Here is a 22,448-nt window from a genome sequence, read left to right as displayed (position 1 = left end):
GCCACAGAAGGGCTTTGAGCAGGGGAGGGACAGGATCAGCTCAGGCACTGAAAGAGCCTAGTGGGAAACTGGGGAACGGACTGAAAAGGGCAAGACTAGAGCCCTGGAAGCAAAAGAGGAGGCTGGGGACAGGGAAGACAAGCCCTGAGCTGGGGCAGAGGCCATGAAGGTAAGGAGTAGAAGTAGGGGCGGAGCAGATCCCAGAGCCATAACTGAGGCTGGATAAATGGGACTTATTGAGGGTGGAGCAGAGGTTACAGGAAGGCAGGGGGATGAAGGGGACACTCAGGTCTGGACGGGGGAGCAGGTGGACAGTGAGACTCTTTACTGGGAGGAGACTCAGGCATGTGAGAGGTGGGTGAGGTACTGAGGGTTGTTTTGCACACAGATCAAAAGGTCTTCATGAACACAAACAGGCTCAGGGACATAGAGAACAGACTTACGGTTGCCAAGGGGGAAGAGATTGGGGTGGGATGGAGTGGGAGGTTGGGGTTAGCAGATGTAAGCTATTCTATATGGAATGGATAAACAAGGGTCCGACTATATAGCACAGAGAACTATATTCAGTATCCTATGATAAACCGTAATGGAAAAGAATACTAAAAAGAATATATATATATATATATATATATATATATATATATACTGAATCACTTTGCTGTACAGCAGAAATTAACACATTGTAAATCAACTATACTTCAATAAAAAAAAAAAGTCTTCATGAGACAATCCAGGGGTACATCAAGGAGGCAGGAGGAGTCAGAAGAGGGAGGTTCCCTCCTCTGAAACCTTTCCTGACCCACTAAACCCAAAAAAGACTCTCTTGGACTCCCCTGCCTCTGCCCACCCCTGCATATCAATATGTGGGTCTGTCCTCCCACCTGACCTGGCCTCCTTGAGGACACAGCCCAGGCCTGATTCATCTTGGTTACCACCATCGCCCAGCACGAGGCTTAGCACATTGGAAGCCTCAGGAAATGTTTAAGTAATGGGTGGCCGAGTGTGTGAATGAGCGGGTGCCAGTGAGTGGCTATACGAGGAAATCAGTGAGTGAGGTACTTAATGAGGGCAGGAAGGACTGAACGCATGGGTGAGCAGGATGGGTAGGGGCAGACGAGAATCAAGTTTAGGGTGGGAGGAAGGGAATGGATGGATGAATCTCTTAGATTGTGCACCCAGCTCCCCGCTCCGCCTCAAGCCTCACCAAGGCTCACCGTTTCCCGTCCGAGCTATGTCCAGAACCCCAATACTGGGTGTTCTGTGAAGGGCTTACCAGGACAGCCTCGCAGAACCTGTCCACTCAAGAGCCGCTCCAGCGTCTAAGAAGCAGACCCCAACACCAACCGGCAAAGGCCCGGCCTCCTGACACCCTGGCAGGACAGGCGGGGAGACTGGGTCTATCGCTGTCAGACTCGAGCTGTGGGCCCCGCCTACCAGGGAACTCGCCCTGCTCTGAGTGGCCCAGGGAGTTAGGAGGCGGAGTATCTATTGGCTGGAAGATAGTGACTGACGTCGTGGGTAGCTTATCACAGCTCGACTGCCGCGGAGTGCTCGCGTGTCAGACACGCCTCTAGAAAGACAGAAATGGGAGATAGCTGAGGGCGTGGTCGACTGCAGAAGGACCAGGAACGAGGTTTCCGGCTGCACGAAGCTGGAAAGTTCGACGGACTGATCCTGTCCTGAGGGAGGATGAGAGTCCGGATTCCTTGGTCCTGAGGGGGGAGGGACTGAGGAGCCTAGACTTCTGAGTCTGATTGAGGAAGAGGCTGAGCGTCCGGATTCCTGGATCTTGAGGGAGGGAGGAGCTGGGAACCTGAAGGGTCACGCTCTAGGGACAGGGATTCCTGGATCCCAAGAGTCACTGGCCTGACCAAGGAAGACAGATTTGGGGTTCGGGGCTTTATGTGGCTCTGTATTGTACTGGAGCCAGACCTTGTCCCCAGGCCAGAGTTCTGGGTCCTGAGGTGGGGCTTGGAGTAGAGATGAAAAGGAAAAGGCTTAGGGGAAGCTCTGGCCTCGATAATGCCCTTTCCTCATCCCTGAAAGGGAACCCAGGGGCGGGTGCTGTGTGCAAAAGGAACCCAGAGCAGGAGGAGACTTGAGACTCATGTGGAAACAAAGAGAAAAACATACATACCAACTGAGAGATTAAAATACTGAAAACAATAAAAATAATAGAGGCTTCCCCAGTGGCACAGTGGTTAAGAATCCGCCTGCCAAAGCAGGGGACATGGGTTCGAGCCCTGGTCTGGGAAGATCCCACATGCCTCGGAGCAACTAAGCCCGTGCGCCACAACTACTGAGCCCGCGTGCCTAGAGCCCGTGCTCTGCAACAAGAGAAGCCATCGCAATGAGAAGCCCGGGCACCGCAACAAAGAGTAGCCCCTGCTCACCACAACTAGAGGAAGTCCGCATGCAGCAATGAAGACCCAACGCAGCCAAAAGTAAATAAAATAAATTAATTAAAATATATATATATAAAAAGTAATAACACTCACTTGTATGGGATTTACTGTGGCCCAGGTTCTGTGCTAAGCATTTTACATAATTATCTCATGTCTTCCTCCTACCAGCTCTAAGAGATTGGATTATTATTATTATTAATCCCATTTTACAAGTGAGAAAATTGAGGCCCAGTGAGAGAGAATCAAGATACAGATGTAAAGAGACAGGAGAGACACAACACACAGATGGAGATAAACAGATAAAGACAGGCCCAGAGAGAGAAGAGAAGGTACACAGCAAAAAAAGAAGGACTGAGAGCTGGGACTCCCAGGCGGTGGGGGTGGGGGCTTGAGGTCTGGGACTCCTGGGGCCTGGGGGAGGAAGGACCAGGGATGGGGACTCCCAGGTATGTCCTCCTCGACTGCAAGATACCAGGCTTGTTCAACCCTTCTCACTGTGGGTGCTGGGCCTGACTGAGGTCGAAAATAGTGATTAGGAGGGTACAGGTGGGTCATTATCCTATTAGGAGATGATAAGAAAATGATTCACAGGGGTGCTCCTGGCCTGGGAGGATCCTTTCCCCCATGGCCTATGTGTTCTTTGATCTGGACAGATCAGCCTCAGGGAGGATCGGAGAGGGGCAGGTCCCTCTCTGTCCCTCCCCATTGCTGCATCCCCATCACTCAGAACTGTCACTGAGGCCCACTGTGGACGCAGGTGGGCCACCCTGGGGCAGCAAAAGCTTTCTTGGTGGGTCTTCATCCCTCTAGGTCTCTCTACCTTGAACCAATGCCTGCCAGAGGTCCTGGCACATTGCAGGGGCTCAGCAAATGCTTATGGAATGGACGGACGAACATCCACATCTCTCTGTGTGGCTCTTCCTCTGTCCCCATCCGCCATCTCTCTCTGTTTTCCCATCATGTTCTTTCTCATCCTCGCCCAGGCCTGACCTGTCTCCTCCCACCTTCCCTTTCACCCTGGTGTCTCTCCTGAAGCCACTGGGCCCACCATCCCCATTAGGGAGAAACTGCAGCTCATTTTGAAATGAGTTTGTCCTACGGGGCATGTAAAGGAGTGGCTGAGAGATGAGTTCTCAAGACCCCAAATACAGGCACATCCCTGGCACCTCAGAGTCAGAAGTGTAAGATCACAGCAAACATGTGTCCTCACAACACCCGCTTGGTGTGATCTTGCATTTACACCCACACAAGCAGAGAATCCACACACGGCATGTGCAATTACCTACAAACACACACATAGGCACACAATCGTGGAATCGCTCGCACTGACAACACAAAGAAATATCCCATTCCTCATGCAAAACAGACACCCCAGTTATGCAGTTATATGCCCAGCCATAGACAGGCCATTCATCTAATCCCTACTAGGTCCATGAGCAAAGACCTGGTTTTATTCACTATTGTATCTCCAGCAACTAGAGCACCGTCGTCATCCCCATAAACACAAAAATGTTTCCCATGGTCCAGGTGCAATTCTTTACATGGATTAACTCGTTTAATCCTCTCAGCAACTCTATTCCCAGCAACCCATCTTGTAGATGGAAAAATTGAGGTCCACAGAAGTTTAGTGGTTTGCCCAGGGTTTCACAGCCATTCAGAGGCCATCAAGATTTGAACTAAGGTTTTCTGGCTCTGGAGTCCAGCATACAAAGCTACCACTCAAAAAATAATTCCTGCCTTAATCTAGTCAGAATTAGGGAACTTTCACAACTGAGACCACACCCAAACACAGATGCACAGTAAGGAGAATCACAGGAGGGCAATACAGACACGCAAATAGAAAAGACCTCCTCACATGTCATACCCCAGAATGCGGGAACACGCAAAGAGAGACACATTGTGACAAACCCCACACAGATGCACAGCACCCGGAGAAGCACACACCACACAAAAGAGATACAACACACCCAAACCCAGACACGGTGACGCATCCAGAGCTCCGAGTCCCTCCTGTTCCGCTCCCAGCCCCGCTGGGCTGGCCCTGGAGGATGCAGCAGGCTTACAATGGGAAGGGGGCCACCTCACTTGCCTGCTCAGCCAGACCGGTTCCGCCAGTGCCATAGATGGCACCACCCGCCTTGTGAAACCCACGTTGGGCAACTGTACCCTGAACTGGCCTGGACACCTGAATTCTGGGGAGAAAGAGGCTGGGAGCCTGGACTCCTGGGTTCTGAGGGAGTAGGGGCTGGGTACCTCATTCATGGATTCTAGGGGAGGAGAGGAGTGGGAGTGGGACCTGGAGTCTGAGGAGGGATTCCTGGGTTCTGGGAAAAGACCCAGGGACGTGGATTCCCCTCTTTGAAGGTAAGTTTCCAGATTTAGCAAATAAAAATACTGGACACCAAGTTAAATTGGAATTTCAGATAAACAGCAAATACTTTTTAAGTATAAGTATGCTCCATCCAATACTTGGGACATACTTATACTAAAAAAGTATTTGTTGTTTATCTGAAATTCTAATTGAACTGGACATCCTGCATTTTATCTGGCAACCCTATTTGAGGGGGATGCAGGCCAGAAGCCTGGAGACGCTGCCATGCTCACTCCTCAGCCCCCAGCTCTCCTCTTCCTGCCACTGCCCTCCTCCTCACCCCCAAGCAGGCCACCTCACAGCTTTCCCAGTCCTGATTTCCTCACGTACATGAGTTTCTGTATCTATCTAATTGGGGCCCTCAGGCTGTGTCAGAGTTGGGAGAGGAAACTTGAGGACAACTCAGGTTGTCATCTTGGGAGCCCTAGGGTCTGACCCTGAGTCACCTGCAGCCCATGGTCTGGACAGCTGGGGGATGGGGCTCTGTGGCTGCCTCCATAGGGCAAGCCTCAGGATGGGGAGAGATGCTGAGATAGGACGCAGAGACTTCAGGATAAGGACACTGAGACACAGAGCTTGGGAAGAGAGACTCAGAGATGAGGAGACAGAGAACCAGGAGAAATTTGGAAACAGATCTGCAGAGATAAGGAAAGAAGGAAAGGAGAGATTCAGAGCCAGAGAGACAAAGATGTGGAGATGGGGGAGGGGGAGGGGTGGGGGGACAGGGACCCTAGAACAGAAGGGGGCAGAAGATGTTTCCCAGACATGCAGGCTCCCGGACCAAGTGATGGACACTGACAGACAAGACGCTGAGTGCTGCCCTTACGTCTGGGGACAAGGACAGCAAGCCATCTGGGTGGTGTCAGGAAATCAAGGATTGCGGGGGGAAAGCTGGGATCCCAGACCAGCAGGGTGATCCACCTCATCATCCCATACTCATACCCAGTGTGGTGACAGCACCACCTTCTCTGCAGCCGACACCCCAATTTTCTGGTGCCTCCTACATTTTTGGAATGACACCCGTGGTGGGAACCCCACCCAGCTCTAATTCTGCTTCATTCACTGAGTCACCTCCAACCCCGCCAGACCTGTTGAGGGGAGACTTTGGTGACTCAGGCCTCCAGGCCCCCATCTCTTTCATCTCCCAGGAAGCCAGCAGTCTGGGTATTCCAAGACCCCTACCCCACGCAGGGATGAAGCCTAGCTTAACCCCAAGAGTCTGGACGCCCAGCCCCCTCCTCCCTCAGACCCAGGCGTCCGGGGCCCCAGTCCTCTGCTCTGTTAGGACTGAAGTGTCCTAGACCACATCCACCTCCCTCAGGAACCAGAAGTTTCTCAGTCCCCAGCCTCCTCCCTTCCCAATTTGGAGTTGGGTGAGGTGGGTTTATTTACTTTGGTTCCAGCATGGGTCACCCCCAAAACACACTGCCCCCCATGTGCCCGGTGGCCCTGAATGGGGGCACAAAGCCCCTTCTCCCCGGGAAGTCGGGGCCTCACTAAGGATGGTGGGAGGGGGCCCAATGGGATCCCACTCCGCACTCTCCTGCACCACCGGCCTTTCTCCTCTCCCTGTTTCCCTTCCCTCTAAGCCTTGGTGTGGCCAGTGGCTGGCGCCTCCAGTCACCTGACCCTCCACCTTTCTATCTTTGTGTCTTTTTTCTGAACCTCTTCTCCCCCTTGTTATTTCTCCCCAGATCTTTGTGCCTCTCTGTCTCGGCATCTCTTTCTCTCTCTCTCCATGTCTTCTCATCTTATCTCTCTCCATCTCTCTGAATCTCCTTGTCTCTCTCTCCCCTCTGGGCCTCTCCTTCTCTCTCTGTCTCCCATTCCCTCCCTATCTCTCTTGTCTCTCCCTCTCTTTTGGTGTCTGTACAGCTGTGCCCCTTGCACCTCCCCTCAGCCTTCTCTCTCCATCTCTCGGTCTCTCTGCCCACTTCCCTTTAGACCTCTACTCCCAGCTCCTCATCCTTGGACCCCTTCCCCCACGATTTCCTTGGTCCTCTGAGGCCAGGCAGGAGGCAGGAGAGGGGGATGAGGGATGGAGAAGGAGGAAGGGGAAGTCCCAGTGTGGGGAAGAGGGTCAGACAGACCGGCTTGGCTCCCTGGGCATCTCTGTCAGAGCCCCACCCAGGGCCACGTGGCCCGCCCAGATATAAGCAACTCAGTTCCCAGTTGTCACCCACACCTCTGTCTCCATCATCGCCGTAGCAGTCCTGCAGGTAGGAGCATCTGCCCACAGCCTTCTGCACAAAGGTTGGTGCCTCTGCTCTGTTCTCCCCCCACCCAACTCCACTCACATCTCTCTGTCCCCTTACAAGTCTCTGTTTACCTCTCTGGACATCCCTGTCTTTCTCAATATCCCCTGTGAGTTGAAGTTGGAAGTTCTGGGGGCCAGTACCCCCTCTACTAACCCTCTTGGCTGGGCCATCAGATGTGAGGCATTTCTCTTCAGCTCACTGAGCCTCAGTGTGCTGTCTGTGAAATGGGCTTGCAGAAAAAGAGTACTGGGCAGGTGTGACTGTTACTGGTGGCATCTCTATAGGCACCTACCTCTGATCTCTTTCTCCCCTTGTCTCTGACTCTGCCTGTCTCTGTCTCTTGGTCTTTCTCTCCAGCTCTGCCTTTGGTATGAGGAGGTTTCTCTGGGGTCTGTGGGCAGCTGCACAGAGATGGGCGAGTTTCTCGCCCCCAACCCCATACAACCCTATCCCACGTCTCTCCTAGCCGGCAAGCTGATTTGGCCTCTTTCTCCCCAGCTTCCTTACCCCTGAGAACCCAGCCCCCAGTGCCCCTGCCCCTTGCCCTGACCTCCCCCAGTATCCAGCATCCCTTGGACAGATTCTGACGCTGTCACCACTGCCACCTCTACTGTCCCCAACGGCCACCTCCTCAGGGCCAGCAAGATGCAATTTGAGATGCACGACAACGTGAAAGGCAAAGGTGGGATTGCTGGATGGAACCACAAACCTTCCAGCCCCCGGAACATGGCCACTTCCTTCCCCTGGGCGCCCTGGCTTCGAAGACAGACAGCGCCTACTTGCACCCCAGAAGCCCCGACATGCAGGGACCCAGCTCCCCAGGCCCAGGCGTGGAGGAAGCGGCGGCACGTCTCCGCCACGCCCACATGTGGCACCAACCTTCCCTAGACTTGCAGGCTCCCCGCCCACCCCACCCCCAGCTGAACCAGTTGTGCAGGAGGCACCAACAACAGGGACAGACTGGGGCGTCGATGCCCAGATGTGGCATAAAGAACGGGGGAGGCACAGTGGTGTCCCCTCAGTGGGCGGCCTGGTGGCCTCGCCCGGACTGCATAGGTGCAAGGGCCCAGGAGGTGCTGCGAAGCTGCCCGCTGACCCCCGTCTCCCCCCTCCGCAGCCATGTCCTACCCAGTGACCAGCCAGCCCCAGGGTGCCAGCAGCTGCTACCAGACCCAGCCCTGTGACTGGAACACCACTCTCATGGACTGCTGCAATGACATGCCCATCTGTGAGTGCCCGCCGCTCCCTCCCCAGGCCCGGGGAAAGAGCGGGAGGGGAGCGAAGGTCACCCCCAGCCCCTTCCTCGCCCTACTAACCCCACTCCCCGTTTCCTTCCTTGGGCCCTGAATTCCCAGTCTCTAACCCTCATGCCTTCCTGGGACGCCCGACACTCCCTAGGATCCCGGCCTCACACCTTCCAACTTCCACTGGGACCCTCAACGTCCCCCTTGCACCCTCACTTGTCTTCCTTAGGGCCCCAACTCCCCCTTCAAACCCTATTTCCCCATCTTGAAACCCCACTCTTCGGACCCCTAATTCCCTCTGGGACCCTCACTTCCACCAACACTCAGCTGCCTCTGGGCCCCTCAACCGCGCGCCGCGGACCCCGCCTCGCCCCTCCCCGAGGCGGAGCCGGCCGGTGGCACCCTGTGGGCCCCGCCCTTAGAGCCCCGCGTCCCCTCCAGGTCTGTGCGGCACTTTCGTCCCTCTGTGCCTCGCCTGCCGCATCGCCGACGACTTCGGCGAGTGCTGCGGCACTCCCTGCCTTCCCGGAAGCCTGAACTCCCTGCGCACCGGCATGCGCGAGCGCTACCACATCCAGGTGCGCGCCGGCCCCGGGACCCGCAGGAGCCGAGGGCTGGGGACGGGCCTCCTGGGATGCAAGTTAGGGCTGCTAACCTCTTTCTCCCACCCTCCAGGGCTCTATCGGGAAAGACTGGGCGGCCCTCACCTTTTGTTTGCCCTGCGCCCTCTGTCAGATGGCGCGGGAACTGAAGATCCGAGAGTGAAGACGTTCCCCTCACCCTTCTCCTTTTCCACCCGTCACGCCTGCCCTCCTCCGCCTTCTCTTGGGAGGTCCTAACCCTCCGCCCTATCCCGCCACCAGAAATGCACCCACAATAAAAAAAAAACCTAAAAACCAATTCCGCCTACATCCTTTTTGTCCTAGGGAAGGAATCTGGGTGGAGAAGGAGGTTTGGTGAGGGAGGCGGGGACACAGGGAACATGCCTAGGTGTGGAAGGAGTTCCAGAGTCGAGTCAGATGCTTGACCCGGATCTGCTCCGTACGACATTGGCAAGTCTCTTCCCTCACTAAGCCGGGGAGTCCTCACTAACAAAGTAAAACCACCAACTCCCTAGCTGCCTACCTGAAGCTCCGCGCAGAGCCTGAAAATAAGCAAAACCAGAAAGGCTGTCTGGGGACTGTCCAGGTAATAACCATTCAAAGAAAAAATTAGGAGAGTCCCCCTGATCATTCAATACCTATGGACTCTTGGCCTGCACACAATCCTAACAGATGTGGAGGCTCTCTGTCTTCAAAGCACACAACTGTCAGGTTTAAAACTCTCTAGAGCTGAAAGGCAGACTCAAAGATCATACAATTCAATCCACCCCCTTTACTGAAAAGCAACTAGCAGATTAGAAAATGTTTGGGTCTCAAAGTTGGACAGACCTGGGATTCAATCTTGACTCTTGCCACTTACCAGCTGTGTTCTCTTAGTAAATTAATAAACCTTTCTGAGTCTGTTTCTCCCTCTGAGGATAATCCCTAATATGTCATATGGCTACCGTGAGAGCAAGAGATGGAACAGATGGAAAGGCCAGAGTCAATTTAACAAACTGTTGTTAATATTATTAGATTATGTAATAATTTATAACTATTCTAATATTAATATATTATTTGTATTATTTGCTATTCTTCTGTGTGTATTCAACCATCGAGTGACATTCTTCACTTGGAATGTCTAATAAGCATCTTAAGTTTAACGTGTCTAAGACCTGACCCCTGATTCCCCACCGCCCCCAAGTCTGCTCTTCCCACAGTCTTCCTCATCTCAGGAAATGGCAATCCCCATCTCTTCTGTTGCCCACTTTCTCTCTCACCCAGTGTCCAAACTGTCAACAAATTCTGTTGGTTCTACTTTCAGAACAGATCCAGAATCTCCCTCCACCCCATTCTACTGAGCCTCCTTGTTCCAACCACCCTCCTCTTTGGCCTAAACAAATGCAGTGCCTCCTCACTGGGCTTCCTGCCCTAACTCCACCCTTTTAGTCTCTTCCACACGGAGAAGCCCTGTGGCCATCTGAAATAGATCACATGCCTCCTGTGCTCAGAACCCTCTGACGGCTCCTCCTGCACGTCGTAAAAGCCAGAGTCCTCACGGTGGCTCAAGGACCTGCAAAATCTGCCTCTTATTCCCTCTGTGACCTTACCTCCTCTTTATTCTCTCTACTCCACGAGTCTCTTTGTTGTTTCCCTTAAGATGTTAGGCACACTCCCACGTCAGGATCCTTGCACTGGCTGTTCCCTCAACTCGGAATTCTCTTTCCTCAGATGTCCCTATGGCTCACTCTTTCACTTCTGCTCACATGTCATCTTAAGAGTGAGGCCCGCCCAGGACTTCCCTGGTGGCACAGTGGTTAAGAATCTGCCTGCCAATACAGGGGACATGGGTTCGATCCCTGGTCCTGGAAGATCCCACATGCCGCGGAGCAACTAAGCCTGTGCTCCACAACTACTGAGCCTGCACTCTAGAGCCCGCGAGCCACAACTACTGAGCCGATGTGCTGCAACTACTGAAAACCATGCTCCTAGAGCCAGGGCTCCGCAACAAGAGAAGCCACTGCAATGAGAAGCCCCTGCACCGCAACGAAGAGTACCCCCAGCTTGCTGCAACTAGAGAAAGCCTGCACGCACTGACAAAGACCCAACGCAGCCAAAAATAAATTTTGAAAAGAAGAGTGAGGCCCCCGCTTCCACCTTACATTAAATAGCAAGTACCTACCTCCCCATCCCCCTCCTTCACCGCCTTGTTTTTCCAGTCATTTTTCAACATACCGAATCTTTTATTATTTGGCTCCCCACTGGCTTGTCAGCTCCATGAGAGCAGGGACCTTGTTGACGGCTATATGTCCAGAACAGTGTGGAGCCCAATAGAGGTGGAGACAATGTGTGATCACAGGTGGGAGACGTTGGCTTAGAAAAGGCAAGAGATTTTAGAGGTAATACATGGGGGCAATGGAAAGTCAGACAGGCTTGTGTCGGAATCTGGACTCGTCTACTAATCTGCCCTGAGCTTTAGGCAAGGGACTTAACTTCCGAATCTGCAGAATGGGGGAACATGCCCATACCTCCCAGCTGTGATGTTGGGAAGATTAAAAGACTCATGCCAAGCACCCAGCACAGTGCTGGAGTTCTGTAGGCCCTTGGTAAAATTTCTCCCCTTTTCCTGAAGTCCCTAGGGCATCAGTGGCCACACATGGGCTAGAATCCAGGTCCCTAGCATCCCGTGTCCAGGCTTTCTCTCACTTCACCACAAGCCCCTTGCATTCGGGTGTGCGGGTACCAGGGAGAGGCAACCGCTGAGGGGCTGACATGGAAAAGGAGGAACACGTGCTGTGGGGCACTGGTACAGGGGCATCTGCATAGCAGTGACAGGAGCTGGAGTGAAGGTGGCTCTGTGCCCCAGAGCAAAAGTCCAGTCATTGCAAACGCTCTGCTCAGCAAGGCAAAGCCACAGGGTGACTGCTAATAAGAGACCTTACCAAAGGGTCCAAACACAACATGGAGTCTTTTTTTTTTTTCCTAAGCATTTAGCAGGACCTGGCAGAGGGCCAGCACTTTTGTTTATTTTATTTATTTTTGGCTGTGTTGGGTCTTCGTTGCTGTGTGCGGGCTTTCTCTAGTTGCAGCGAGCGGGGGCTACTCCTCGTTGCGGTGAGCGGGCTTCTCATTGCGGTGGCTTCTCTTGTCGTGGAACACGGGCTCTAGGCACGCAGGCTTCAGTAGTTGTGGCTCACGGGCTCTAGAGCACAGGCTCAGTAGTTGTGGCGCCCGGGCTTAGTTGCTCCGTGGCATGTGGGATCCTCCCGGACCGGGGCTCGAACCCGTGTCCCCTGCATTGGCAGGTGGGTTCTTAACCACTGCGCCACCAGAGAAGCCCCCATGGAGGAGTCTTGAAGAACCACCTTAACTCTTTTCTGGTTATGCGGGATGACCCCACTGGCCTCAGGACTCCCTGAGGCAGCATGTCCCACTGCTAGTTAGCTCCCCAGTTGGGAAATTCTGCCTTGTCCGGAGCAGAAATTGGTCATTTGGAACACCTACTCCTAGTGTCCACTCTGTGCTGAGACAGCTAGGTCAACTTATGCTAAATAAAGCAGTCCTTCCTTGGGAGGTGGAAGAGCCTGGTGGTCAGGAACGTGGATGTGAGAGTCAGGTCTGGGTTCAAATGGCAGCTGTCACTCAACAGCTAAATAATGTCTATCAACTTCTGTCTTCTCATCTGCAAGATGGGGATTACATGGTACCTACCTCATAGAGTTGATTGTTGGAAAGATCATGAAAACATCAAGCGAGCCATCTGGCATTAGTATTCAGTAAAATGTAAGCTCACAGTCACGTCTTGGAGGTTAGGTACGACTATCAGCTCATAAAGGCAAAACGTGTGTGGGCAGAGTAATCCCTGAAAATTCCTTAAATTGCTCATAAAGTCTGAAAATACTATGATATTCACAGGCCACACTGGAGACCCACGGGCCCCCTAAATCCAACACATCGTCATGGCCTTGGCTCAGTATCAGATGAAGCAGCCGGTCTGTACCTAGGGGCTGGGTTGTAAGTACACTGTGGAATGCTCCCAGCAAGACTCCCACACTGAGCGAGGCCCACTGACGGGATGGAGATCTCCCACTCCCACCTTCCCTCACAACAGGCCTCTTGCTTGGCCGGGGGACTGGCGGATAAAGGTTCCCAGGATGCTTTTGGTTTGGGCTGAGAATCTACTTGAATTAGAGAAGAATCACCATGCTAGGGCCTCATCTCAGTCTTTGCGCTGCCTGAATTCTCTTACGTCAGGGGCCAGAATAAAACCCAAACCTGGGACCAAGGCAGTCTGTTTTCCTTCCTGAGACGAGCAGGGGTCTCCTTGTGACAGGGATCTGGGCAAGGGTCAAAGGCCTCACTGTCCTCATGTCCCCTCAGTTCATCCCTCCTGGGGAACAGGAGCTTCTGTAGTGGCACCACCCCCGCCAGGAGAGACAGTGAAGAGCCAGGCTCAGGCCACGTGGCTTGGAGGGGGCACCAAGATAAGGACATTTATCTGATTTAACCAGCTCTCAGGTGCTGGGTCAGAGAGCCAAGACGGCCCACCTGCTGCATACAGACAGCACTTGGACACTGGATCTTCCCCACACTATTTGTTGCTTTAATTGCTCCCCCTCTTTCAGACGGCCTCTGATGGCACACATGGTCTCAGACGGAGAGGAAGACACAGGGCCCAGCTCCCCAGGGTCCAAAAAAACAGCTGAGGGATGGAGTCTTGGGAAAGGAGGAGTCCCAAGTTCAAGATGGTTAGGATGGGGTGGGGGGCAGAGGCGGTCCTCAAGGGGCAGAAGGGCTCAGAAGTCCAAGGTGGTGGCTGGGGTGAGGGTAGGCCCTGGGGAAAGGCCAGATGCTGCTTCAAGGCAGCGTTGTCTGGGAAGAGAGCTGTATGTCGAAAACTCTGCCATTTCTATTCCCAACCCTGGTGTCCCCCACCCAACCCTGCCTTTCCTGGGGCGGCATCTCAGGCAGGGGCTTTGTCTCCTTATGCCCCCTCTGAGCACAGTGACCCTGGTCCTGGGGTCAGGTAACACCGCCTGAGCCTCGTCCCCCCAGCCTAGTGGTGGCGGCAGCAGCACCCTGCTCTGGCTCGCCCCTGGGCTGCCTCACTGTCCCATCTCTTCTCGGCAGCGTCCCTCACCAGTACGGCCAATCCCCGCACTCAGCTCCCTTTGCTGAAATACTCCGGGTGACTCTGTTTCCCTGGTTGGACCTACCCGAAGAGATGTCTCTAAAGGGGATCTTAGGTCTAAAGCTGGACTCCTGGTCTCCCCCCCAACAGCTCCAGTCTGCCCGGTCTTTATAAACCCACCTTCCACCCACAGTTTGGGCCACAAAGTTGGGGTCAGCCTGGATTCCTTCCCTCCCTCGCTCCGACGTCCACACCATCGTCACATCCTTCCACCCACAGCCTGCACCTGTTCCCGACTCCTCTTCTCACGGCCACTTCCCTGATCTGGCCCATCTCTTGTCCCCCCGCAGCCGCTCTCTCACCGTCTCCAGTCCACTCTCCACACAGCTGCGTGACCTCTTAAATACATCGGGTCCTGTCATTCTCCCTCCTAAAACTGTCTGATGGCCGCCCAATGCCCTGAGAATAAAACCCCAAACCCTATGTGTGGCCCACAGGCAGGCCCTGGGTGATCCGCCCCCTGCCTGACCCTGACCTCATCTCCTCTTCACACTTGGTCTGGGTCACACTGGCCAGCTTTCCTATCCTTCCAATAACAGAAGGTGGTTCCCGCCTCAGGGCCTTTGTCCTTGCAGTTCCCTCTGCCTGGATCCCACTTTCCACAGCTCTCCCCACAGCCAGTTTCCTTCTTAAAGTCTAGCTTCGCACAATGACCAACTGACTACCCCGAGGTTCCTCACAGCCACGTCCCGTTGCCACCTCACGGCACTCGTCCCATTCGCAGTGGCCTGACTCATCTGTGTGTGCGCGCGTGTGTGCGTGCATGCCGACGGTCTCCCTTCGCTAGAACCTAAATCCCACGAGATCAGGGAACCTTGGCTGTCTTGGTTCCCGCTCTGCCCAGTGCCTTCAACAGTGCCTGGCACATAGTAGGTATTCAATAAATAATTGTTGAATGCAGAACAAAGAATGCCCTGTCTGGGGACCCCACCCCACACCCCCACACCCCCACCCCCGCCCAGGGGAAGGAAACCAGAGGTCTCTGAGGACACAGTGTCCCAGGTGGAGGGGCCCCAAGTCCAGGGCGGCCCCCTCAGGGGACTCCACTGCTGTGGCTGAGGGTCCCACCACGGGTCAGAGGGACATGCTGGTGAGGTTGTCCTGGCTCAGCAGTCCCTTCCGGCCTGCACCAGCCCCGTGCCCACCGCCCCCAGCACCCCCGCTCCCCCCACAGTACTCATGCAGCCTGTGCCGCAGAGTGACAAGGGCTGACCCCAGGCAGGCGCCGTTGGGTGCGTGGGGCCCGCCAGGCAGCTGGAGCAACAGGGTGGCCACGCCGGCCATGCCATCTTCAGTGGGCTCGAGGGTGATAGGCCCGGCTCGCAGGCCGGCAGTGGTGGCGGGGATGGCTGGTGGGCAGCAGCTCCCTCCCACGGGTCCCCAGGGCCCACTGGCCCCCGTCAGCAGCAAGGGTGCCAAGAAGGGCTCAGAGCGGCGGAAGGCGGGTGGTGGGAGCCCGGCCGGCTTCCAGGCGGGGGCCGGGGCAGCAGGGTCGGGCGGGAAGCAGACGGTGACCTTGGCGAAGGGGCGGCTGGCCATCTTGGTCATTTCTTGCAGGTGCCGGCGCTGTTCCTGCCGCTGATCCAGGGCCTGCTTGGCCTTCCAGAGCAGCACGCAGAGTGAGAGGAAGAGGAAGAAGCAGGAGAAGAAGACGGAGAAGAAGACAAACAGGTCGATGTGGGCCTGGTCCTGCCGGAAGAAGAGCAGGCCCTGCGAGTCGGCCGAGCCATTGGCACTGGGTCCACTTGGGTCTCCCACGCCCAGCAGGAGCAGGTAGAAACGGCTGGACTTGAGAGTGTGGTGCTCGTGCGGGTAAGTGATGACCAGCCGGTCCCGCACGCCACGGACCACCAGCACCACGGATGGCTCCGTCACCGTCACGTAGGTGATCAGGCCCCGTGGCCACACCTCCCGCACTCGTGGCTCCGTTGGGGTGGCCGGCCCACCTCCGGCCCCGGGTCCCCCCAGATCCCCAGCCCCCCGGGGCCCACCGTCAGCAGGGGGTGGGGGGGCTGGGGGAGGCGGTGGTGGCTGGATGTGTACGGTGTGGACGCCAGTGTCGGGGGCCACACGGACCACGAAGGTGTCATAGGAGGTGGAGACGTAGAGGTCCACGGCGCCAAAGGTCACGTCCAGCGTCAGGCGGATGTCCACATTGGTGAACTTGGGCTGCACGCCGAAGAGGACCGTGCGGCCGGGGCCCAGAGCGCGGCGCTTTGGCTCGTGGAAGCAGTTGGTCTGGGACGTGGGGTCCAGGCAGTACTCCTGCTCCACGGAGATGAGGCGGTAGCACTGCTGGCCACCCAGCGGGCTCCCGTGGAATGACTCCCGGCACTTGGCACACTGCGGGCAGGGTAGGGAGTGGAAGTGGCCATCAGAGCTGAACTCAGTGTCCAGCTCTCCTCCAAGGAGGACTGATATTTTGTACCTACTGCTAAGTAGCCCGTGCCCTGGGTTTCCACAGTGTCCCAGCAGCTTCCTTGTGACCCCCCTGGATTTCCCTGACACAGTGTGGACACTAACAGCATCCTACACTCCAGCACTGCTGTTCCTGGTGTCACCCCAGTGACCACAGCACCCTAATGGCAAGGCCCCTGGAACTCTGAGGCACAGCAATGAAGAGCTCTGTTGAATCCTGGCTCTACCTCCTCACTAGCTGTGTGGCCTTGGAATAGTGACTTAACCTTGCTGAACTGGAGATTCTTCCTCTGTACACAGATAGTAAACACTACTGAAATCACAGGCCCAGCACAGGTGAGCCAGCCTTGCCTGCTAGCCTTGCTGTTTCTGGACTATATTGGGTAGGTCCTGCCTCAGGGCCTTTGCACTGGTTGAGTCTCTGCGTGGATCGCTCTCCTGCCTTCCCCGCCCCCCGCCCCCCGCCCCCCATGTTTGAATGTCTTTACTCAAGTGTCATATTCTCACTGAGGCCTTCCTTGGCCACTGTATCTACCATTTCCGTTCCCAACATTTCCTAGCCCTCCTTTCTGCTTAATTTTCCTCCTTACTGCTCATCACTCACACACTGCATGTCTGACATATTCATTTGTTGGTTGCTGGACTCCTCCATGAATTCCCTGAGGACACAACATTTCGCCTGTTTTGTTCCCTACTGTGTCCCAGTGCCTTGCACAGTGCCTGGAATATATTAGGTGCTCAGTAAACAGGTGTTGAGTGAATGAGTTGGCTGGATAATAGCTATTTTGATTCCTGTAGTCCAGTGGAAACCACTCAATCTCTGAGATTGACCAGGGTCAGTCCAAGCTCCAAACCCAGCCAGCTGTCTGACCTGGGACAAGTCTCTGAGCCTCCTTTTGCTCTTATGCCCACAGCTCACCGAGGCCCTAGCACGGCCTTCATGAGCCTTCCATGTCTGTGCTGTCTCCACTGTATCTATGGCAGGCACTCCTTACATACTAACCACTACTGCTATCATTAGAAGCTAAAGAAACTGCTGTTTCAGAGCTACCCACAGAGCTGCTGGAGGAGGAGGTCTGAATGAAGCTCTGAAGTTGTCTGTTTTGACAAAGACCAATGGGCCTTTTGATTATGCATCAAGCAAGCAAAAATTCTGGGGACTTCCCTGGCGGTCCAGTGGTTAAGACCCCGAGCTCCCAATGCAGGGGGCACGGGTTCGATCCCTGGTTGGGGAACTAAGATCACGCATGCCGCACGGCAAGGCTGAAAAAAAAAAAAAAAAAAAGAAAGCAAAAATTCTGGTCTTGGATGGAAATGTTAGGGGTCACTAAGGCTTGTGAAGCTCTGTCGTCATTTTGGGTGTAGTCGCATCTTTGCCAATAGATGGGTAGGGAGACTGAGGCAAGCAAGGGATTCCCTCTTCCTTCTGGAACTAGAGAGAAGGTAGGTGGGTGGGGTGGTAGGAGCTGTATTCCAAGGAAGGAACATGGAATATCCCCTCTGTGGGAGGTGAGCCTGCAACACAGTAACCAACGAGGCAGTCAGTACGGGGGCTCCAGGAGCCCCCCAGCTGAAGAAAAGGGATATGGACTCAAGGGGAATTTGCATATGGGTATTAGTAATAATATGAGATCCCCTACTGGCCCCAAGTGATCAGGTGAGGGCCACCACTTGAGCAAAAACTTGCCTGAGAATGAAGCCAACCCAGAGGAAAGCAGAGTCAAGATCCAGGGAAAGAAGGACTCCTGACTGCATTGTGTGAGCACCCCGATCTGGCCATTCCTGAAGTGGACTCCAGACCTCAGTTTGGAGAGCCAACACATTTTCTTTTTTGCTTAAGCCACTATGAGATGAGTTTTCTGGCATCTGCAATCTTTAAGTTGTGACTATCCGTAATGGAGTCCGTCTCCTCACCCCCACCGCCCACAAGAGGCTCATTTCTGGGTTCCCAGCATCACCGCCCGGGTCCTGAAACTGACTAGGGCTCAGGAACAGTCCATCAAGTTGACCTTGATCCCCAAGACCACAGATATCGGAACCACGCTGTCAGTCCTGCCCGGGCCAGGCTACCTCATCCCAGCTCTGACCTCCTCTGGGCATGGGGCCCTTGGCCCATAACTTGCTTCTCCAGCCGCACCTGGTACTTGTAGCAGTCTCGGCGGTCATTGGGGGAGCTGCCCTGGCACGTGCCCGTCTCTGTGTTGTTCTGACACGGGCAGCCTGTCCCGTCCTGCTCGTTACATGTGTCCGCATGGCCATTACACTGACATCTGAAGAGAGGGAAGAAGACAGGGGTTATAGAGCTCCCATGACCTACAGGGCCCCAGGCTGGATGCTGCAAACATGAGCTCCAATCCATGAGGCCAGAAGAGGAAACTGAGGCTCACAGAGGTCAAGCCGTTGACCCCAAGGCCACAGTGTTGTTCAGTGGCAGAGTCAGGATTAGAACCCAGGATGGACGGACTCCAGGGCTTACTGACCATTCAGAAGGAAGGGGGTGGAATGGGGAGCCTGTCTTGAGGCCTCTCCCTCAGGGCCCTCTCTCTTTGCCCAAGAGTCTCCACCAGGGCTGCTCGGTAGCCTGCGTTTCAGCACTGGCCTGAGGGAGAGGGTCTCCCACCTCAGTCTAGTTCATCGCCCCCAACCCCCGCCTCAGGGGATCTCATCCTTTCCCGACTGAGGGCAGAGGACCGGGGAGAGGAGCCTGGCTCCCAGAGCTATTCCTACTGAGCGGGGCTAAGGGTTCCTGGCCCCCCTTCCACTTACTTGGTGCACTTCCCATCGAGGAGGAAGTAGCCATGGAGGCAGCTCTCACATTTGTCCCCATAGCTATTATTCTGGCAGTTCACACACACGGCCTCGTCTTCACTAGGACCCTCTGTCACCCAGTTTTCGATCTGGCCAAGGAAGGACAGGGTGATCACAAAAAGGCATGGACCAGCCCCTCCTCCCTCAGAGCCAGGAGTCCAGACCCCAGCAGCCTCCTCCTCCCTCAGACTAGGAGTCCAAGCCCCCGGCCCCCTCCTCCTTCAGACCCAGGAGTTCAGGACCCCAGCCTCTTTCACCTCATCTGGATCCAGCGAGTACTTCTCCGGCTCCCTCCTGGCCATTTCAAGCTCCTTCCTGGAGACGCAGACCTGGCTGTTGCCCCGGCAAAAGGCGTGGCAGGGCCGGCAGGTCCCGCCCCCCACGGCTGAACCCACGAACAGGGGGAGGCACTGCTCACAGTGGCTGCCCTGGAAACCAGGGAAAGGGCGGTCAGAGGGGGTGAAGAGTCACAGCCGGTGTGAGAGTGGGGGAAGGTTCTGAGAGCACCAGGGGAGGGCAGCAACGGCGCAGGCATTTGGCTTGGGCAGTCCCAGCCCAGCTGCCATTTAGCCCTCCGCCTTCACTTGCACACCTCCAGTGATGGGGCTTCACTCCCTTCAGCCCCAAGTGTTGAGCTCAGAAAGCCCTTCCCCACAGGATTCCAGATGCTCCTCCACGTGATCCCCCCTCCCTGGTCCAGTACTAAATCTGTCCTGCTATCCAGGGCCCTGGATAGCGGCTCCTCTGTGATACAGACCCAGACGGTGTCCCCAGGGTCCTCTCGTACTCCCCTGGGATAGGGCCAGGCCCCCTCCTCCCTGTGCCTAGCTCACTGGGGCTTGGAAGGAGGCTCAAGATGCCTGAGTGTCGGCTCAAGGCACAGAGGCCCGGGGCGAGGGCCTGAGGTCCCGGACGGACACCTTGGTGTGATTGTGGCAGAGCAGGCAGTGGTCGCGGGCCCCCACGCCGGCGCACTCGCTGTGGCGGTTGCAGCGACACTCCGTGGAGCAGTTGTGGCCGACAAAGCCGAAGTGGCAGCGGCAGTGGTCGGGCTCCACACACGAGCCGTTCACGCAGCCCTGGGCGCACACGGGGCGGCACAGCCCCGTCACGCTGCAGGGGTGGGGCAGGAGTCAGCGCAGGGCAGCGGGCCGCTCCCTCCCAAAGGCACACCCAGCCGTCCACACGGTCCTCACCTCGCCTCTGAGGCCACCACCGGCCAGCCCACCCTCTTCACAACTAGTCCACCGCCCGGTCTGCTGCATCACTCCCCTGCCCCAGGTCCAGCCCAGCGCCTCCTCCAGGGGCGACGACCCCCTCCCCAGGGTACCCTGTTAAACTAACTGACCAACCTTGCCCTCCACGACCCAGCCCCCGCCCTCACACCCTCCTCCACACCTTGGACTATGTTTTCTTGTGTCCCACTTTGATCCATGCCCCTTCCTCTACCGCTCCCCACAGACTCTCCCACCCCACGGTCTGCCTGGCCCCGCTCCCCTCAACCCCACCCAAGCCCCCCCGTCTGGCCTGTAGCCTCACTTGTCCATGGTGTAGCCCGTCTTGCAGCTGCACTCGTAACCGTGGGGCCGGTCATGGCAGTTCTGTGTTTCGTTGCAGTCGTGGTGCCCGTTTGCACACTCGTCCTCAGGGGGGCAGGACAGGAAGGCCCAGGAGGCCCCAGGTCGCCCACATGTCAGCCCTGGCACGAGGATACAGGGCTTCACTGTGGAGGCCTCCGAACCACCTGCCTAGCCACCCGGGCCCCTGCTCCCCCTTCCCCTGAGCGCCACCTGTGAGGGCCCCCAGCGCCCCTCCACGTTCCCTGCACCAAGCCCCACGTCAGAACGCAGACAGGGGCCAGCCCCACTCACCCCATCCGCAAACCCGTCTCACCATCGCGGGGGCCGCTGAGTCCACCCTCCAGGCAGCGGCCGCCCCCATCCTGGCCCCCCCAGGCACACCAGCCGCAGTGGGGCCGCCGCAGGCACAGGGCGCACTGCGTTGCCTGAGCACAGCCCAGGGAGCAGCTCTCGGGTCCTCGGAGCAGCCGCCCGCAGCCTCCGGCCATACATCGCAGGGGCAGGTAGGAGGGGCTCAGACACTACAGGGGAGGGGAAATGGCAGAGAAAGAAGATCAAACAAACACCTCCTGGGTATCTTCCTGGATTGCACCCTCTTCTCAGAGATCTCACCCCTGCTGGCCACAACCGGGTGGACCAAAATGGACATCAGCTGGGGTCATCACATTCTCCCTCCTCGGCATTTGTAACTGCAAGTTCAGACCAGAAGTCAGGCTAGGGACATCCTTGAAACTAGATTGTGTAGACTAGGGCTGGCTGGGCCGTTTGAATGAACAAATGACAGCAAATGAAGAGAGCAGAGAGAGGCAAGAAAAGAGCAGAGACAGAAGGAAGCAGAGATGAGACTCACACACCCCAAAGACAGGCAGACAGGCAGCTTTCCGGGCTCCATCTCCAGCCCCTGGTACGGCCTGGCTGCACTCTCCACCTGGGTTACAAGAGGCACCACTGTGTCGGTATGATGAGCCCCTTTACCCACCTGGCTTGGGATGCAGCTGTTTCTTACAATCAAAGAAAGGCAATGATCCCAGGTGGAAAAGGAAACAAGCCATCAGGAGTGGGGGTGCCAGCCACAGCCTCTTAGAAAGAACATGGACCCAGCTGCTGGGGCAACAGGATCCTCCCGCCCTGGGCTGGGAAGCTGAGGAGTCCGTGGTCAGGGGCTGCAGAGCAGCTCACACACACCATCACTTATCGTGTCCTGGGACCCAGACACGGTGCTCAACGAGGTTCACACTCCTAACTTACCTCACTGTATGAGGGCATTTTATTTACGGCTTGGGCCTTAAGTAAAGTATAAGAGGAAAGAGATTAGTCTAGGCTGGCTGTCTGGAAGCACTCAGGAAGAAACAAAGCTACCCTGCAGTCCTGAAATAGAAAACCCCGACAGCTGTGGCCGGAGCTCTGAGTCCCTACGGGTCACGCCGGTGATGAGCCGAGCCTGGCTGAACTGCCAGAGCCAAATTCTCCTCCAGGTTAGGCTTCCAGATCTGAATTTAGTGCACCCCTTGGCAAACAGCGGGGCAATCTGGAAGGGGGCCAAGAGAAGCCCGAGGCTCCAGTCTGCTCAGCACTTTCTGCTGGGACCCCCC

General features: G+C 55.9%; 2 protein-coding genes across 6 annotated transcripts in view; one reads left to right on the top strand and one right to left on the bottom strand.

The window, feature by feature from the left end:
* Positions 1 to 2,354: 2,354 nt before the first annotated feature.
* On the top strand, positions 2,355 to 9,143 carry CNFN (cornifelin). Of its 2 annotated transcripts, XM_059904730.1 has the most exons (4): positions 2,355 to 2,444; positions 8,152 to 8,262; positions 8,720 to 8,856; positions 8,954 to 9,143. In XM_059904730.1, the coding sequence occupies exons 2-4, from the start codon at positions 8,154 to 8,156 to the stop codon at positions 9,041 to 9,043; spliced, it is 336 nt and encodes a 111-aa protein (XP_059760713.1). In that variant the 5' UTR covers positions 2,355 to 2,444; positions 8,152 to 8,153; the 3' UTR covers positions 9,044 to 9,143. The 2 variants fall into 2 exon arrangements, with proteins under 2 accessions (XP_059760713.1, XP_059760712.1); XM_059904729.1 differs by lacking the exon at positions 2,355 to 2,444 and having other exon boundaries at positions 7,916 to 8,262.
* A 5,860-nt stretch (positions 9,144 to 15,003) lies between these two features.
* MEGF8 (multiple EGF like domains 8) overlaps positions 15,004 to 22,448 on the bottom strand; it is a 42,016-nt gene continuing 34,571 nt past the window's right edge. For all 4 annotated transcript variants that reach the window (XM_059906117.1, XM_059906118.1, XM_059906119.1 and 1 more), the window contains 7 exons: positions 21,170 to 21,377; positions 20,816 to 20,975; positions 20,197 to 20,389; positions 19,534 to 19,704; positions 19,235 to 19,365; positions 18,606 to 18,738; positions 15,004 to 16,393 (listed from right to left, as the gene is read on the bottom strand). In XM_059906117.1, coding sequence (XP_059762100.1) covers positions 15,125 to 16,393; positions 18,606 to 18,738; positions 19,235 to 19,365; positions 19,534 to 19,704; positions 20,197 to 20,389; positions 20,816 to 20,975; positions 21,170 to 21,377 — 2,265 coding nt within the window. In that variant the 3' untranslated portion in view covers positions 15,004 to 15,124. The remainder of the gene's footprint in view (positions 16,394 to 18,605; positions 18,739 to 19,234; positions 19,366 to 19,533; positions 19,705 to 20,196; positions 20,390 to 20,815; positions 20,976 to 21,169; positions 21,378 to 22,448) is intronic.

This window comes from Balaenoptera ricei, chromosome 19, assembly GCF_028023285.1.
Source record: "Balaenoptera ricei isolate mBalRic1 chromosome 19, mBalRic1.hap2, whole genome shotgun sequence".
NCBI classification, from domain to species: Eukaryota; Metazoa; Chordata; class Mammalia; order Artiodactyla; family Balaenopteridae; genus Balaenoptera; species Balaenoptera ricei.
The sequence above is the reverse complement of the archived record's forward strand: the minus strand, read 5'-3'. Positions and strand labels throughout refer to the sequence as shown.

Bases quoted from the DNA above. Each gene is read 5' to 3' on its own strand.
- CNFN (XM_059904730.1), top strand. From the start codon at position 8,154: ATGTCCTACCCAGTGACCAGCCAGCCCCAGGGTGCCAGCAGCTGCTAC. The intron at 8,263-8,719 runs GTGAGTGCCCGC...CGTCCCCTCCAG, and splicing joins CTGCAATGACATGCCCATCT to GTCTGTGCGGCACTTTCGTC. The intron at 8,857-8,953 runs GTGCGCGCCGGC...CCCACCCTCCAG, and splicing joins GCGAGCGCTACCACATCCAG to GGCTCTATCGGGAAAGACTG.